Source organism: Heptranchias perlo, chromosome 7 (genome assembly GCF_035084215.1).
Source record: "Heptranchias perlo isolate sHepPer1 chromosome 7, sHepPer1.hap1, whole genome shotgun sequence".
NCBI classification, from domain to species: domain Eukaryota; kingdom Metazoa; phylum Chordata; class Chondrichthyes; order Hexanchiformes; family Hexanchidae; genus Heptranchias; species Heptranchias perlo.
In genome coordinates this window covers 12,950,022-12,967,231 of record NC_090331.1, presented here as the reverse complement: position 1 = coordinate 12,967,231, position 17,210 = coordinate 12,950,022, and the positions used below count along the sequence as shown (strand labels likewise).

General features: G+C 42.7%; 1 protein-coding gene across 1 annotated transcript in view; it reads right to left on the bottom strand.

Annotated features, from left to right (window-relative positions):
- LOC137323446 (contactin-associated protein-like 5) overlaps window positions 1-17,210 on the bottom strand; it is a 630,151-nt gene that overhangs the window by 364,672 nt on the left and 248,269 nt on the right. Inside the window, exon 11 of the mRNA XM_067986920.1 lies at window positions 3,666-3,809. Within this exon, the coding sequence (XP_067843021.1) occupies window positions 3,666-3,809 (144 nt within the window). The remainder of the gene's footprint in view (window positions 1-3,665; window positions 3,810-17,210) is intronic.

Genomic DNA, 17,210 nt, shown 5'->3' with positions numbered 1-17,210 from the left:
AGTAACCTGATTTAAAATCACTGAAAATTACTCAAGAAACTATAATGAAGCATTTCCTACTTTCATTGGTGTAGACTAGCCAGTTTCTTAGTAAATTAATATTTTTTAATATTTAAAAATGTTTAAACCATGCTTACTTGTGCCTTTGTGCCTAAGAAAACGAGTTTAATTTTAAAACCCTTCTCGAATGGCTGCAAGCGGGCTCAATCAGTGAAAACTCACCATCCTCACTGTCTCGAGTCGGAGGGGGGGGCGTGGCCAGTTTTGTGGGCGGGGCTAGTTTCAGCACGATTTATGTTAGCCAGCGCAAAAACATCGCAGAAACTGGACTTAGGCCAGGCGCAAATTACACCCGGCGTAATTCGAAGTGCCTCTGTGTTTTGCGCTGGTTTGGCCTGACTGTGCTGAGAAAGCCAGCGCAATCTAACGGAAACTTTGTGCCGATGTATGAAAATCGACCCCGCCATTTCCTTCGAATAACAGTGAGCAACATCATGGACACGTTACATCCCACGCAATAGAAAAATTATTTCTAAAATTACCTTCAGGGTTACATATAATAAAAAAAATCCAGCTGGACCTCTAATTGACTTGAGGCGGGAACATTAGTGGCCTTAAGGGAACGCACTACACTGATGCACTTTGGTAGCTTAATATGTTTTTTTTAAATGTTTTTCTTGGGATGTGGGCGTTGCTGGTAAGGCAACATTTATTGCTCATCCCTCAGTTGTCCTGAGAAGGTGGTGTTGTGTCTTCTCCTTGAACCACTTCAATCCTTTCGGCGATGGTGATCCTACAATGGTTTAACTACACTTCATCCTTGTTAACAATCATATACATAATTTATTATACAATTAATCATTTTGATGAGCTAAATAAAGGGTTTCTTCTCAGCCCACAAAGTGAATAATAGCAAGTATAAATAGTAAATTGGGTTCGAACATTAACAGGTATTGCCAATGATTTAATTAAATAAGAAGGTTCTCTCTTCCTCGATAATCTGGGATTTCTTATTTCTTTTAGTCTCGGAGAGCATGTACCATTTTGTGATCCAAAGAGGCAACCAACCGGGTCCAAGCTCTCTGCCAATGTCATTTTGTAATATACGTTAGGAGACATGTTGATTGGCTAATGTTGCTGATTGGCTTTGGATGCCTGCTATTCATTGGAGTAGCAAGCATTTTGAGCTTGATAAATATTGACACCTGTGACATATTTGTATATTTGTTATATTTAAGGTGAGATGTTTGACCTGAAAGAAGGGCCCATTTTCCTTGACCTCCTTGTGCTTTCCTCTGATCTCCATCTGCCATTGATGGCTCGAATCAGATCAGGAGCTCACTATGCGGGAAAAGGCTGTCAGAAGCCCAAGTCTTGCAGCTTGATTGGCATTTTTTTTGCACACGGCATGCTGTCACATAGTGCTGCCAATACAAACCATTTTAATTGACTCTGATATTTGCACTGTTTCCAACCACTCTGGAGGGTCGAGGAATCTATTGAATTGCTATACAGGTAAAATTTTCAGTCACTAATATGTACCCATTAATTTTTGGTATCACTTAAATCTCAATCAAACACTGTTTTGATTCCAGCACAATTCATCTCACCAATCCAACTAGTTGGTCATAATCCTCCGCTACAGAGTGAAAGATAATGGCTGGGGATTTCCTCGGAGCTGCTCCCCGTCCTGCCGCTGTAACTTGGCCAGAAGGGTAGTGCTTAAACGGGGTTCCAGCCGCACCTTCGGCGGAGATACCGCAGCAGAGCAGGAGCAGCATCGAGAAAATTCCTGATAATCCTGATTGCCTAATCCTAAAAAAAATTTTATTGACTACCTTATAAAATTAAGGAAATTCTAAGGTGAACGGGAATCTGACAGGATTTGCGTGCGTAACTACTTGTAATGCAGCACTAGATGCAGCAGATGAAAGTCTATCGGAAAATATGTTATTCGTTACCCAGATGCACTTGAAAAGCATCAACCAGAAGTAACAATTGGCCAGTGCATGAGCACACTTCAACAAACCAACAGAAATACTGCAGAAAGTCCGTTGTAAACGGAGCCATTGATGAAAAGGAACTCTCAAATCCAACACTTTCCAAACTCACTACACACATAGAATCATAGAAAATTTATGGCACAGAAGGAGGCCATTCAGCCCATCGCGTCCGCGCCGGCTGAGAAACGAGCCACCCAGCCTAATCCCACTTTCCTGCATTTGGTCCGTAGCCCTGCAGGTCACGGCTCTTCAGGTGCACATCCAGGTATTTTTTAAATGAGTTGAGGGTTTCTGCCTTTACCACCCTCTCAGGAGGACATGGAACTAATGACCTGAAAGCATGAACACAGAATACTCAATCTGGTAGGAAGGAAGGTCCCTGAAGGCAATAACACAGAATTAAACAGTAAGGGAGCCGTGGACCGATAATCGCCAAATTCCTTCATCAACAACAACAATTTGCATTTATATAGCGCCTTTAACGTAGTAAAACCTCCCAAGACACTTAACAGGAGCTATTATCAAACAAAACTTGACACCCAATTTGACTTCATTCCAATGGACCTCAAACAATAAACATGGCAGACTGAAGATAGTAGTTCTGAAGAGAAAACATTTGAAAATAATGCCTTTAATTTGCCAATAGTAAATAACCTCACTCAATGGTTAAAAATTACAAGCTTCAACTCAAGGAGTGCTGCACTGTTGGAGGTGCTGTGTTTCAGATAAGACATTAAATTGTCTGCCCTTGTTAATTGTATCCATGTGATTTATATCAATTAGTGTTAATTGTATTGAGGTGGTGTGTATCAATTGGGGCTCTCCTGTATCCATATATGAGAGTTTATCTAGGGTGTGGTGTATGTAATGTGGAGCACTGTGAATAAAGGCTTGGAAGCAACTGAAGACCAGGCTCTAGTAATCTATCCTTCACCACTGGGCTATCCAGCTTATAACAGCCCTCTCAGGTGGATGTAAAAGATCCCATGGCATTATTTCAAAGAGCAGGGGAGTTCTCCCCAATGTCCTGGCCAATATTTATCCCTCAACCAACACCAACAAACAGATAATCTGGTCATTATCACATTGCTGTTTGTGAGAGCTTGCTGTGTGCAAATTTCCTACTTTCCAACAGTGACTACACTTCAAAAGTACTTCATTAGCTGTAAAGTGCTTTAAAATGTACTAAGGTTGTGAAAGGCGCTATATAAATGCAAGTCTTTCTTTCTTTCAACTGGTCCTATTTTTCACAATGGTGAAAAGTCCAAATATTATGAGGCATGATTTAAAAATTAGGACAGTTTGGGTGAAAAAAGAAATCTGGTAGAAATCCTTTTACACAGAGGGTAATTCGCTTGTGGAATTAGTTACCAGGAATGGCCTTTAAAGCCAACAAGATAAATGGGTTCAAGAGACACAACAAGACAGGCAGTATTGAGGGATAGGTGGGGCTGAGATCAGTTGAGAAGGGACACATTTATTGAGTTAAATAGCCTTTCGCTTTGAGAAAAAAAATCACCAATTAAACAATTTTTATTATTATGTGAGACAACTAGTTGAGGTATCGATGTTACTTCAGTGGATTACCCATGCATTCACTCACTTAAACTACCGACCCTATTTACCCATCCTTCACAATTATCTTTGTTTCTAAGATCTTACCACAATGTGTATCTGAGGTTTGCGCCTCTTGGCCAGATCAATAATATTCACTCCGTTGTAATAGAGATTTTCAATGCAGCCATGAAAGTTCTTCCTCAGAAATGTCACCGACTTGCCTGGAATTGGAATCCCTCCAAAGCTCAGCTTTAAAAAAAAAAGACAAGACACGCACAATTACGCTGATTTAAGATATCTGCTGACAATGTAGAAAACTACTAGCACCTCATCAAAAACTAAACAACAAAGATGTCGGCTAATTAGCTGACTTGTCAGAAACTACAACTGCAAAGATTCCCGGTCTTTGCCAACACTCCCGGCCCTGAGAGGGAATGCCAGCGGCAAGGTGGAGTTGGAGGAGTTGGGCTCTCGAGACACTTGCTGAGACGAATTGCGTAGGTGGGAAATGCTGAATTTTACTGTGGAGGCAAACAGAATAAAAGCCACAATTGCTGGATAGATCTGAAAATGAAAACCGAAAACATTGGAAAGGTGTTTGAGAGGGAACGGTAAGTCAGCAGTTCAGGTGTGATCCGACGTCAGATCATAAAACACTAACTTATTTTTCTCTCTCAGAATGTTGACTCTCCTGGTGTAAATTTTCCGATTTTCATTATTATATTATCACTTTTTGTTTTTTTTGTTTAAATTCCAACGAGAAAGCTAAATGAAAGGGCAGTGTGTTCACATTTTAGCACCGAAAACCAAAATATAACCACTAAGCATTATTGGAGAAATTTAAGCCTGCAAAAAACCCTGTAATAGTATCATCGCACAAGACGCTAAAGGCATTCATCTCAAATTGTGCTATAAACCATTTTAACAGGAGCATCCGCTTGTTTATTTGAACAGGTTAACACTTACACTAAATAGCAGTCAAAAGAAATTGATACAAACAACTTAAGTGTACGCACAATAATACCACTTAAAGGATAGCTCTCAGCATCAAGATCGTTTATCAAACAAAAAATCAATCTCTTGAATGATTCTATTGTGAGAAAATGTTTTTTGTTTAAATAATGCAGATTGCATCATTCGAGGAGCTGGTTTCGGAGAAGTTGCTGAGCTCGACAGTGGAGTTAGCATCAGGCGAGCTCCCAGCTATTAATCAAGATTAATTCCGTGATTGTCAACTGTGTTTGTTAATTAAACTGCCTTGACCTATCAGCAATTATTTCATCAGTTCGTCAACAAAAAAAAAATAAAGACATAAAGCCAAAGGGGTTTAAAGAGTGAAATATCATAGAATCATACACCACAGATAGCTTTTTGGCAATCAAAGGTATTAAGGGATATGGGCCAAAGGCGGGTATATGGAGTTAGATCACAGATCAGCCACGATCTTATCAAATGGCGGAGCAGGCACGAGGGGCCGAATGGCCTACTCCTGTTCCTATGTTCCTAGAAGGAAACCATTCAGCCCATCATGCCTGCACCAGACTTTGAAAGAGATACCAATTAGTTCCACTCCCCTGCTCTTTCCCTATCGCCCTGCAAATTCTTTCCTTTTCAAGTATTTATCCAATTCCCTTTTGAAAGTTACTATTGAATCTGCTCCCACCACCCTTTCAGTCAGTGCACTCCAGATCATAACAACTCGCTGTAAAAAAAATCTCATCTCTTTTTTCAATTCTCAGATCTGTGTCCTCTGGTTACTGACCCACCTGCCAATGGAAACATTTTCTCTTTATTTACTCTATCAAAACCCCTCATAAGCCCAAAAGAATATTGTACTTATCAAGGTGAGGGATGTTAATGCTGGGAAATGGAATTTTTATTTTTTATTTTGATGCAATGAATGTTAGCATCAAGCTCTTCCAGATTCCAGGGTTAGATGAAGAGTAAACGCTGCCTCTGCTTTGCCCAACCCGGTACCTCAGCTCACAAGAGCACGGCGTCATTTTTTCCATTTCCATAGCAGCCATCATCTGGCCTGTCCGATTGAGATTGACACTGTGTGTGGAATCGGGAAAATTTTAGTGCTGTGCCCCCAAACTGATCTCACATAGGACCATTACAGCAAATAAACAAAGGAGGCTATGGTTCCCTTAGTCTGGACTAGATGTTCAGTTTAAATATTCTTAAAAGAGATATTAAATATAATGCTCCCAGAGTGATGTCTTTAAGCTATACAAATTATGGGTAGGCCTATTTTGTGGGGAGGCCTATTTTGTGGCCTATTTCTCCCCCTCTGTTTTGAGCTGCAATATTGCACATAAAAGTTTAACTTTTGAAACATTTTCTTCTAGCAGTGAAATTTGTTTTCCAATCTCACACTGGTCAGATTGAAGCCCCTTTACAATTGACACATTTCTGCCGTCAGTACATCTCCTGGAAATATTTTCCTATATGTTCATCTATTTTTCAACATGACAGCATAAAAATATCAGATCAACTGTTAATAATCTCTCTGATGTGGCGACAGAGAAGCTGGAGGAAATCATTTACACCAAGGATATGGGATTACTGACACTAATGGAGCCTGTGGATGTACTGCTTACCCACATTTTCTTTGTGACGACTGGGAAATGCAAATGGATCTTACCAGAAAATCAATGACTGTGCTCTGCAAGGAGGCTCTCACTTCGCTTGTATTAATCCTAGAATATGAACTGAGGGAATTTGGCCTCTCAGTTGGCCATAACAAGGTGCTTGTGACAGCTGTCGAAAAACTCAGAGTGCATATGTCACCAGGTGGTGCAATGCAAATCATTTCCACACAGTGCACATTGCATTCACTCTTTGTGATGAACGAGGCAAAGCTCTGGTAAATATCTTTCCTCATTTGCCTGGCTGCATTACAGACTACGTTGAACTCTGCAAGCCTTTGGGGTTGACTTGTTGAGAATTTGTTGAGAGCTAGCTGGAAATTTGATCTGTTGTGAAGCTGTGGCAGCAAATGAAGATCTCAGGATGAAATATATATGTATAGATATCTATATAGAATTACATAGAAATTATAGAAACAGGCCATTACACAGAATTTACATAGAAACAGGCCATTCGGCCCAACAGGTCTATGCTGTGTTTATGCTCCACATGAGCCTCCTCTCACCTTACTTCATCTCACCCTATCAACATAGCCTTCTATTCCTTTCTCCCTCATGATAGATTAGATAAAATAGATAAGAGATGATAGATAAGAGATAAGATAAATGGATAGATAGATAAGCTAGATAGAGAGGTAGAGAGATAGAGATTAGTTTCTAGCTTACAATAGTGACCACACTTCAAAAGTAGCTCCTTGGATGTGAAGTACTTCAGGACATCCTGAGGACATAAAAGGTGCTTTACAAATCCAAGTTCTTTCCATCTGTCTTTCTTCATTGTAATATTTCTCTATTTTATCAATACTACTATAGTTATTGCTCCACCAAACGTTTTTTCTTGTTCTTCCTAACCTCCAAATCCACTGCTCCAGTAAGTATTCCTCCTGCCCACATCTTCATTGGGTTGAAGTCAAGCCTCATTGCCTGGTCTCCTTCTCTAACGTCTTCTTTCCTAGGACCTGAAATCTGTGGAACACCACAGCTCCTTCAGTCTTCCTTTTTTTCTACAATCTTACAGACTGTTAAACCAAAGCACGATATCATCTAAAACTACTATTACTTGATTTGCCTGTTTGGTTGTGGGATGGGCCTTGGCTCTAGGTTTTCTCAATAAAATAACATTCCTCACAGGTGATAACCAAAACCAAATCCTCAGAATATCAAATGAGTGGGGTAGAGTCCATGATCTGAGACATAATTTGTGAAAAGAGTGGGTTGGATCAGCTATTTAAAATCCTCATCCTTGATTTTCAATCCCTTTATGGCCACAGCCCATGGTCTCTCCATTACCTCCTCCAGCCCTATATCCGTTCCTAAGATGCAATGTTTCTCGGATTCTGGCTTATCATGGACCTCCTCCTTTCACCACACCATTGGTTTAGACCCTTCAGCAGTTGGGTCCCACTATTTGTAATTCCCTACCTAAACCCTAACAATTCCAACAATCAAGATCACCAAAGAAAAATCCACGCACATTGCCTCATTTTTAATAGAGAAGACAAAAACCCAATTGGTTATGGTAAGAAGACATTTCAAGCTGACACAAAGGAAGTGGATAGACTTAGAGGGACAACATTTCCTCTACATATTATATAAGACAAAATGGCAATCCCATTTATAAAGAACGGGTTGATGATTTGGTTACGTATTGTGCCCATGGTGAAAACAGATTATCTCTTTACAATGGAATTAATATTTTTTTGTGTGGTCGGAAAAGCTGCTAAATCCTTGTCCACCTTACATGGCTGAGTCTTTTTGCACACTTGGACATCAATTTCTATTTGGCTCACTCTACTCTTTCACTAAGGAAATACAAAATGAAAAAAAAATGGTAATTTGGCTCATCAATCTCATGTCTTCCACGGTTCCATGTAGAATTAATAACATCATGACTCTATCCTGCTCATTTAATCTTCTGAGAGGGGTAACTAAATGCAGGTCGAACCTTTAGTAATATAAAGCATTGTGAAATTTCTCCCTGGCCGCCCATGGTAATCTAGTGAAACGCTGGGGTGTCAGTCTAACATTACAATCTACACGCTATGTTGCATTTTATAGATGACATTTCTACGGTTCCACTAGTACAGGAACTGTCATATTCCAGTGACATACTTGATCATACTTTCATAATTGTTCATAATTCATAATCCATATTCATCCCAACAACCTGGTTTTAATCGGGTTATTGATCAAGTTTTCTCTTTTAAACAAAACTTGAACTGAGACAGCACTGACTGCCTTTGTTGAATGACATTCTGAATATCCACTAGTCTATAGAGAAAAAAATTCTCCCAATCTCTAATATGTCATGAAGGTTGCTAGCTTTGCACTGTTTCTGTTCTGTTCGTCTGTGGAATTTGATGCCCCAGGAAGCTGTGGAAGCTACATCATTAAATAAATTTAAAACAGAAATAGACAGTTTCCTAGAAGTAAAGGGAATTAGGGGTTACGGGGAGCGGGCAGGAAATTGGACATGAATTTAGATTTGAGGTTAGGATCAAATCAGCCATGATTTTATTGAATGGCGGAACAGGCTCGAGGGGCCGATTGGCCTACTCCTGCTCCCATTTCTTATGTTCTTATGTAACCATGGCTTCAGTTATTTCAGTTCTGGGTACCATATTATCTATGCTGCCCAGCATTTTAAAGAGCAGGATCCAATCCTTTCTCAATTCTCTTTTGAATTCGCTTCCAAACATGACTGAGAAAATATACTCGACTTTACTTATCAGCAGCATGAGCACGGAGCTAGACGTTGGTTCCATCGGGAGCTGCGACAGGCCAGATGGAACAGCAGCTGCTCTGGTTATAAAACTCAAAAAAATAAGCGGTACGTTCACCAATTTCAGCTTGAAACATACATACTACACGGCAGGCTTTATTGCCAATAGATGATAACCAAATGGATAATTTGTTAAATTGGATTAAAAAAAGGTTCCATGTCACAGACGCATTTTGAGAATTAGCACAGAGGCAACTGGAGAATAACAAGAAATTCTTTATTGGTGGCCAACGGACAGGCCAGAGGGCCATTGAATATGTTAATGGTTTGTATAAGGTTGATTTTTTAAAAAATCAAAATAACCATAGCGACATGAACTGTTCGATTGCTGGGCTGGAATATATTCATCTCAGTACAATGAGGTCAAAGCATATTTAATGCCCTGTATAGGTGTTCAGTCCTCCTTCAATGCCTCAGGGAGTTTATCCAGTTAGTAGCTGACTGACGCTGATCAGGAAAGTCCTAACTTTGTTCTTCAGTCTGTGCTGAGTCAGCTAGTCTCAGCCTGGACTGTAACAGAGATGCTGCAATTGGCTTCAGCTCCCCTGAGTTAGAGAGAGGAAAATCACTTCTCACTAACCCACATGTGTGGATGTCAGGTGATAAGAAATCAAAACAGAAAATGCTGAAAACACTCAGCAGGTCAGGCAGCATCTGCGGAGAGAAAAACAGACTTAAGGTTTCAGGTCGATGACCTTTCATCAGAACTGGCCTGCTAAGTGTTTCTAACATTTTCTGCTTTTAGTGCTAATTACCAGCATCTGCAGTATTTTGCTTTGGGTGAGGATAAGATCAGACTCAGTGGTAACACCCCTTGTGGTCAAATGGCTTGCAAACACATTCAATGGACTTTAATGGGCTCGATTTTACAATGGTGGCGAGTTGGCAGCGGTGGGGTGAAGATGTGCGTGGCAAACCCGCATGACCCAAACTTAACGTTTCTGACGCGATCGCATGGTGATTGCTGATGATTAACGTCCTCTCCGGGTTTCGCACCCGGCAGCTAGTCTGATTGACAGGCTGGCTGCCGTCAGGAGCCTCAACGCGAGAGGGGGCAGAGAGAGAGCGAGACGTCATCCAGCACTGGAACGGAAGATCGGGGTGGGAGTGGGGGGGGGAAGATCGGGGGACAGAGGGGAAGATTGGGGGGGGGGGTGAAGAGGGGGACATCGGGGGGGTGAAGAGGGGGACATCGAGGGGGGGATGAAGAAGGAGACATCTGAGCGGGAGACATCGGACATCGGAGCAGGTTTCAAAGGTAGGTTCATTTAGTGTTTTCACTTCTTTCCATGGTTTTTTATTAAATTTATTGAGTTTCTTTTTGCCTGATCGGGCCCTTCACGCCTCGTTGAATCAGAAGCGGTGGGCAAGCCACCCAGGTAAGTTAAAAATCTTTCCAAGTATTTATTCTGTCACAGGTAAAGTGCCTTAAGTACTTCAGTGAGGTACATTTGGCTCTTTAACTGTCATCCCACCGGCTTTAATTGCCGGCGGGACTTCTGTTTACAGGTCGCCCGTGCGCACACAGGTGGGTCCCTGGGAAGCCCAGAAGTCGGCGGGTTGGAGCCGGGATTTCCGCTATTTTCGGAGCCGCCCCCAATGCACCCGCCATTGCCTCCTAAAATCACCCCCAGCTAAACTGGTCCAGCAGGAGGAAGATGCAGTTCAATGTGGGTAACTTTAAAATAATTAGTAAGACAGCGAAGAACCAAAAGAGGCAATAAGTGCTGAATGTAACATTCACACAATGCGGTGATCACGGAAGAGATTTAAGAGTTAATGTGGTTAAATTTATAAAATTATCAGTGCACTGCTTGGCTGCAGTAAAAGGCAAATAATGCCCCAGGTTGCATCAGAGGAAGAGAATATAAGATGTTTCCACTTGTGGGGGGAACTAAAACTAAGGGCCATAAATATAAGATAGTCACTAATAAATTCAATAGAGAATTCAGGAGAAACTTCTTTACCCAGAGAGTGGTTAAAATGTGGAACTCGCTACCACAAGGAGTGGTTGAGGCAAATAGTATAGAATAGAAGGATATGATGAGAGTGTTAGATGAAGTAAGGTGGCAGGAGGCTCGTGTGGAGCATAAATACCGGCAAGGATCAGTTAGGCCGAATGGCCTGTTTCTGTGCTGTGCATTCTGTGTAATTCTATGTATGTAAGTCATAAAATTGGGGTTTTGTTGCCATTTATGGCTTTAGTCTGAACCCATCTGGAATAATGAGGTAAAATTTCTATTCAACATGTACGGCAGAAAATCGCAGGCTAGCATTGTGCAATAATGCATTATGCGCTCCTGGTACATGCCAGGAGCGCAGAAACAGAATATATACACCATTACGCACACTTCTGGTCACCTATTCATAGGCAGGAGAATATTGCCCTTGAAAGGCTATACAGACCAGCAAGGGAGGTGATTCTGGTTACTAAGAATTTACATTATTAGGAAATAACAACAACTTGCATTTATATAGCGCCTTTAATGTAGTAAAAGGTTCCAAGGCGCTTCATAGGAGCGATTATCAAACAAAATTTGACACCGAGCCACATAAGGAGATATTAGGGCAGGTGACCAAAGGCTTGGTCAAAGAGGTAGGTTTTAAGGAGCGACTTAAAGGAGGAGAGAGAGGTGGAGAGGCAGAGAGGTTTAGTGAGGGAATTCCAGAGCTTAGGGCCTAGGCAGCTGAAGGCACGGCCATCGATGGTGGAGTCATTAAAATTGGGGATGCGCAAGAGGCCAGAATTGGAGGAGCGCAGAGATCTCGGAGGGTTGTAGGGCTGGAGGAGTTACAGAGATAGGGAGGGGCAAAGCCATGGAGGGATTTGAAAACAGGGGATGAGAATTTTAAAATCGAGACTTGCCAGACCGGGAGCTAATGTAAGTCAGTGAGCACTGGGGTGAAAGGGACTTGGTGCGAGCTAGGAAATGGGCAGCAGAGTTTTGGATGAACTCAAGTTTATGAAGGGTGGAAGATGGGAGGCCAGCCAGGAGAGCATTGGAGTAGTCAAGTCTCGCAGCAACAAAGGCATGGATGAGGGTTTCAGCAGCAGATGAGCTGAGGTGGGGCGGAGATGGGCGATGTTATTGAGGTGGAAGTAGGCGGTTTTGGTGATGGAGCAAATGTGTGGTCGGAAGCTCATCTCAGGGTCAAATAGGACGCCATGGCTGTGAACGGTCTGGTTCAGCCTCAGACTGTAGACAGGGAGAGGGTGGAGTCAGTGGCTAGGGAACGGAGTTTGTTTCTTCCCAGTGTTTAGTTGGAGGAAATTTCTGTTCATCCAGTTCTGGATGTCAGACAAGCAGCGTGACAAATCAAAGGCAGTGGCGGGGTCGAGAGAGGTGGTGGTGAGGTAGAGCTGGGTGTCAGCATACATGTGGAACCTGACGTCGTGCTTTCAGATGATGTCGCTGAGGGCCAGCATGTAGATGAGAAATAGGAGGGGGCCAAGGATAGATCCTTGGGGGACTCGAGAGGTAACGGTGCGGGAGTGGGAAGAAAAGCCATTGCAGGTGGTTCCCTGGCTATGACTGGATACATGGGAATGGAACCAGGTGAGGATAGTCCAACCTAGCTGGATGATGGAGAGGCGTTGGAGGAGGATGGTGTGGTGAACCTTGTCAAAGGTTGCAGACAAGTTGAGAAGGATGAAGAGGGATAGTTTCCACGGTCACAGTCAAATAGGATGTCATTTGTGACTTTGATAAGGGCCATTTCAGCACTGTGGCAGGGGCAGAAACCTGATTGGAGTGGTTCAAAGATGAAGTTGTGGGAAAGATGGGCACGGATTTGGGAGGTGACAACAGTTCAAGGACTTTGGAGAGGAATGGGAGGTTGAAGATGGGACAGTATTTTGCAAGATCAAGGATGGGTTTTTTGAGGAGGGGGGTGATGAAGGCCGATTTGAAGGGGAAGGGGGCAGTACAATAGCAGCTAACAGCTAAAGGTCAAGGAAGTTGCTTTCTCTAGAAGAGAAGAGACTTCAAGGTGATCTAATTAAAATTTTCAAGATTATGAAGGGAATTGAGAAAGTTGATTGGGACAAATTGTTCATTATATTGACGAGTTCAAATACCAGCACCAGAGATGGCAGTTCTAAAAATTAAGAAGTTAGAGAGGTAATTTTGTGAGGCTCTGCTTCCAGTATAGAGAAGGAAAAGTAAGAACTTGCATTTATATGACGTCAGGAAATCCTAAAGCGCTTTACAGCCAATGAAGTACTCTTTGAAGTGTAATCACTGTTGTAATATAGGAAACATGGCAGCAAATTTGAGCACAGCAAGTTCCCACAGACAGCAATGACATAATAAGAACATAAGAAATAGGAGCAGGAGTAGGCCATACGGCCCCTTGAGCCTGCTCCGCCATTCAATCAGATCATGGCTGATCGTCGACCTCAACTCCACTTTCCCGCCCAATCCCCATATCCCTTGATTTCCTTAGAGTCCAAAAATCTATCGATCTCAGTCTTGAATATACTCAATGTCTGAGTATCTACAGCCCTCTGGGGTGGAGAATTCCAATTATTCACGATGCTCTGAGTGAAGAAATTCCTCCTCATCTCAGTCCTAAATGTCCGACTCCTTATCCTGACCCTAGTTCTATCCTCTCCAGCCAGGGGAAACATCCTCTCAGCATCTACTCTGTCAAGTCCTCTTAGAATCTTATGTTTCAATGAGATCATCTCTCATTCGTCTAAACTCCAGAGAGTATAGGCCCATTCTATTCAATCTCTCCTCATTGGACAATCCTCTCATCCCAGGAACCATTCTAGTGAACTTTCTTTGCACCGCCTTTAAGGCATTAGAGGCCTCAGTATATCCCGCCTTAGGTAAGGAGACCAAAACTGCACACAGTACTCTAGGTGTGGTCTCACCAAAGCCCTGTATAATTGCAGCAAGACTTCCTTACTCTTGTACTCCAACCCCCTTGCAATAGAATCATAGAATGGTTACAGCACAGAAGGAAGCCATTTGGCCCGACGAGCCTGTGCCGGCTCTCTGAAGGAGCAATCCAGCTAGTTCCACTCCCGCACCCTTTCCCCGTAGCCCTGCAAATTTTTTCCCTTCAAGTATTTATCCAATTCCCTTTTGAAAGCCACGATTGAATCTGCCTATGCCACCCTTCCATAGGATCATAGAAGGTTACAGCACGGAAGGAGACCATTCAGCCCATCGAGTCCGCACCGGCTCTATGCAAGAGCAATCCAGCTAGGCGCACTGCCCCGCCCTATCCCCATACCCCTTCACATTTTTTGTTTCAAGTACTTATCCAATTCCTTTTTGAAGGCCATGATTGAATCTGCCTCCACCACCCCCTCGGGCAGTGCATTCCAGATCCTAACCACTTGCTGAGTAAAAACGTTTTTCCTCATATCGCCTTTGGTTCTTTTGCCAATCACCTTAAATCTATGCCCTCTGGTTCTTGATCCTTCCGCCAATGGGAAAAGTTTCTCTCTATCCACTCTGTCTAGACCTTTCATGATTTTGAACACCTCTATCAAATCTCCTCTCCTTCTCTGTTCCAAGGAGAACAATCCCAGCCTCTCCAGTCTATCCACGTAATTTAGGTCCCTCATCCCTGGAATCATTCTAGTAAATCTCCTCTGCACCCTCTCTAAGGCCTTCACATCCTTCCTAAAGTGCGGTGCTCAGATCTGGACACAATACTCCAGTTGTGGCCGAAACAGTGTTTTATAAAGATTCATCAGGCAGTGCATTCCAGATTATAACTACTCGCTGCGTAAAAAAGATTTTCCTCATGTCGCCTTTGGTTCTTTTGCCAATCACTTTAAATCTGTGTTCTCTGGTTCTTGACCCTTCTGCCAATGGAAACAGTTTCTCTCTATCTATTCTGTCTCGACCCTTCATGATTTTGAACACTTCTATCAAATCTCCTCTCAACCTTCTCTGTTTTCAGGAGAACAACTCCAGCTTCTCCAGTCTATCCACGTAACTGAGGACCTTCAGCCTTGGAACCATTCTAGTAAATCTTTTTTGCACCCTCTCTAAGGCCTTCACATCCTTCCTAAAGTGCACTGCCCAGAATTGGACGCAATACTCCAATTGTGGCCGAACCAGTGTTTTATGAAGGTTCTTCAAAATGTCCTTGCTTTCGCACTCAATGCCTCTATTTATAAAGCCCAGGATCCCGTATGCTTTTTTTCACCATTTTCTCAACCTGTCCTGCCACCTTCAACGATTTGTCCATATATACCCCCAGGTCTCTCTGTTCCTGCACCCCTTTAGAATTGTACCATATAGTTTATATTGTCTCTCCTCGTTCTTCCTACCAAAATGTATCACTTTGCACTTCCCTGCATTAAAAAAAAGCCAACATACCGTTTGCCTTCCTATTTGCATGCTGTACTTGTATGTTAACTTTGTGTTTCGTGTACACCCAAATCCCTCTGAACACCAACATTTAATAGTTTCTCACCATTTAAAAGATATTCTGTTTTTCTATTTTTCCTACCAAATTAAATAACCTCACCTTTCCCACATTACGCTCCATCTGCCACCTTCTTGCCCACTCACTTAACCTGTCTATATCCCTTTGCAGACTCTTTGTATCCTCCTCACAGCTTACTTTCCCATCCAGCTTTGTATCATCAGTGAACTGGGATCCATTACGTTCAGTCCCTTCATCTAAGTCATTGATATAGATTGTAAATAGCTGAAGCCCAAGCACTGGTACTTGTGGCACCCCACTAGTTACAGCCTGCCAACCTGAGAATAACCTGTTTATTCCTACTCTCTTTTCTGTCCGTTAACTAATCCTCAATCCATGCTAATGTATTACCCCCAATCCCAATGTTATGTTCTTAAACAGGCTTGTTTGTGCCTGCTGGCTGGCCTGGTCCACAAAGTTCCATATTTCCCTTAGCCTCTCCACCACTGAGCACCAGACAGATATTATACAAAATGGACTGGGATCAGCTGCTTGTAGGAAAATCCGCATCGGAGCAATGGGAGTCTTTCAGAAGGGAGATTGAGACCATACAATGGCAACATGTTCCCGTAAAGGTCAAGGGTGGTTCCAAGAACTCCAGGGAACCTTGGATGTCAGGGGATATACGAGAATGGATTAGGAAAAAAAGGAGGGCTTATGGCAGATACAAAAGGCTAAAGACGGAGGAAGCCCTAGAGGAGTACAAAAAGTGCAGGGGGATACTTAAAAAAGAAATTAGGAGATCAAGGAGGGGCCATGAAATAACACTGGCGAGCAAAATAAAGGAAAATCCTAAGATGTTTTATAAGTATATTAAGGATAAGAGGATGACTAGGGAAAAAATAGGGCCCATTAGGGACAAAAATGGCAATGTGTGTGTGGAGCCGGCAGATGTAGGAGGGGTTCCAAATGAATTTTTTGCATCTGTTTTCACTCTGGAGAAGGACGACGTAGACATAGAAATACGGCAGGGGGACGGTGATATACTCGAACATATTAACATCGAGCGGGAGGAGGTATTGGCGGTTTTAGCAGGCCTAAAAATGGATAAATCCCCAGGCCCGGACGAAATGTATCCCAGGCTACTGTGTGAGGCAAAGGAGGAGATTGCGGGGGCTCTGACACATATATTTAGAACCTCTCTGGCCACAGGGGATGTGCCAGAGGACTGGAGAACCGCTAATGTAATACCACTATACAAGAAGGGGAGTAGGGAAAAACCGGGGAACTACAGGCCAGTGAGCCTAACATCAGTGGTAGGAAAATTATTGGAAAAAATTCTGAAGGACAAAATTAGTCTCCACTTGGAGAAGCAAGGATTAATCAGGGATAGTCAACATGGCTTTGTCAAGGGAAGATCATGTCTGACTAATTTGATTAAATTTTTTGAGGGGGTGACTAGGCGTGTGGATGAGGGTAACGCAGTGGATGTGGTATACATGGATTTCAGTAAGGCCTTCGATAAAGTCCCCCACAGGAGACTGGTCAAGAAGGTACGAGCCCATGGAATCCAGGGTGCCTTGGCACTTTGGATACAAAACTGGCTTAGTGGCAGAAGGCAGAGGGTGATGGTCGAAGGTTGTTTTTGTGACTGGAAGCCTGTGGCCAGTGGGGTACCACAGGGATCGGTGCTGGGTCCCTTGCTGTTTGTGGTCTACATTAATGACTTGGATATGAATGCAAAAGGTATGATCAGTAAGTTCGCTGATGATACCAAAATTGGTAGGGTGGTAAATAGAGAGGAGGATAGCCTCAGTCTGCAGG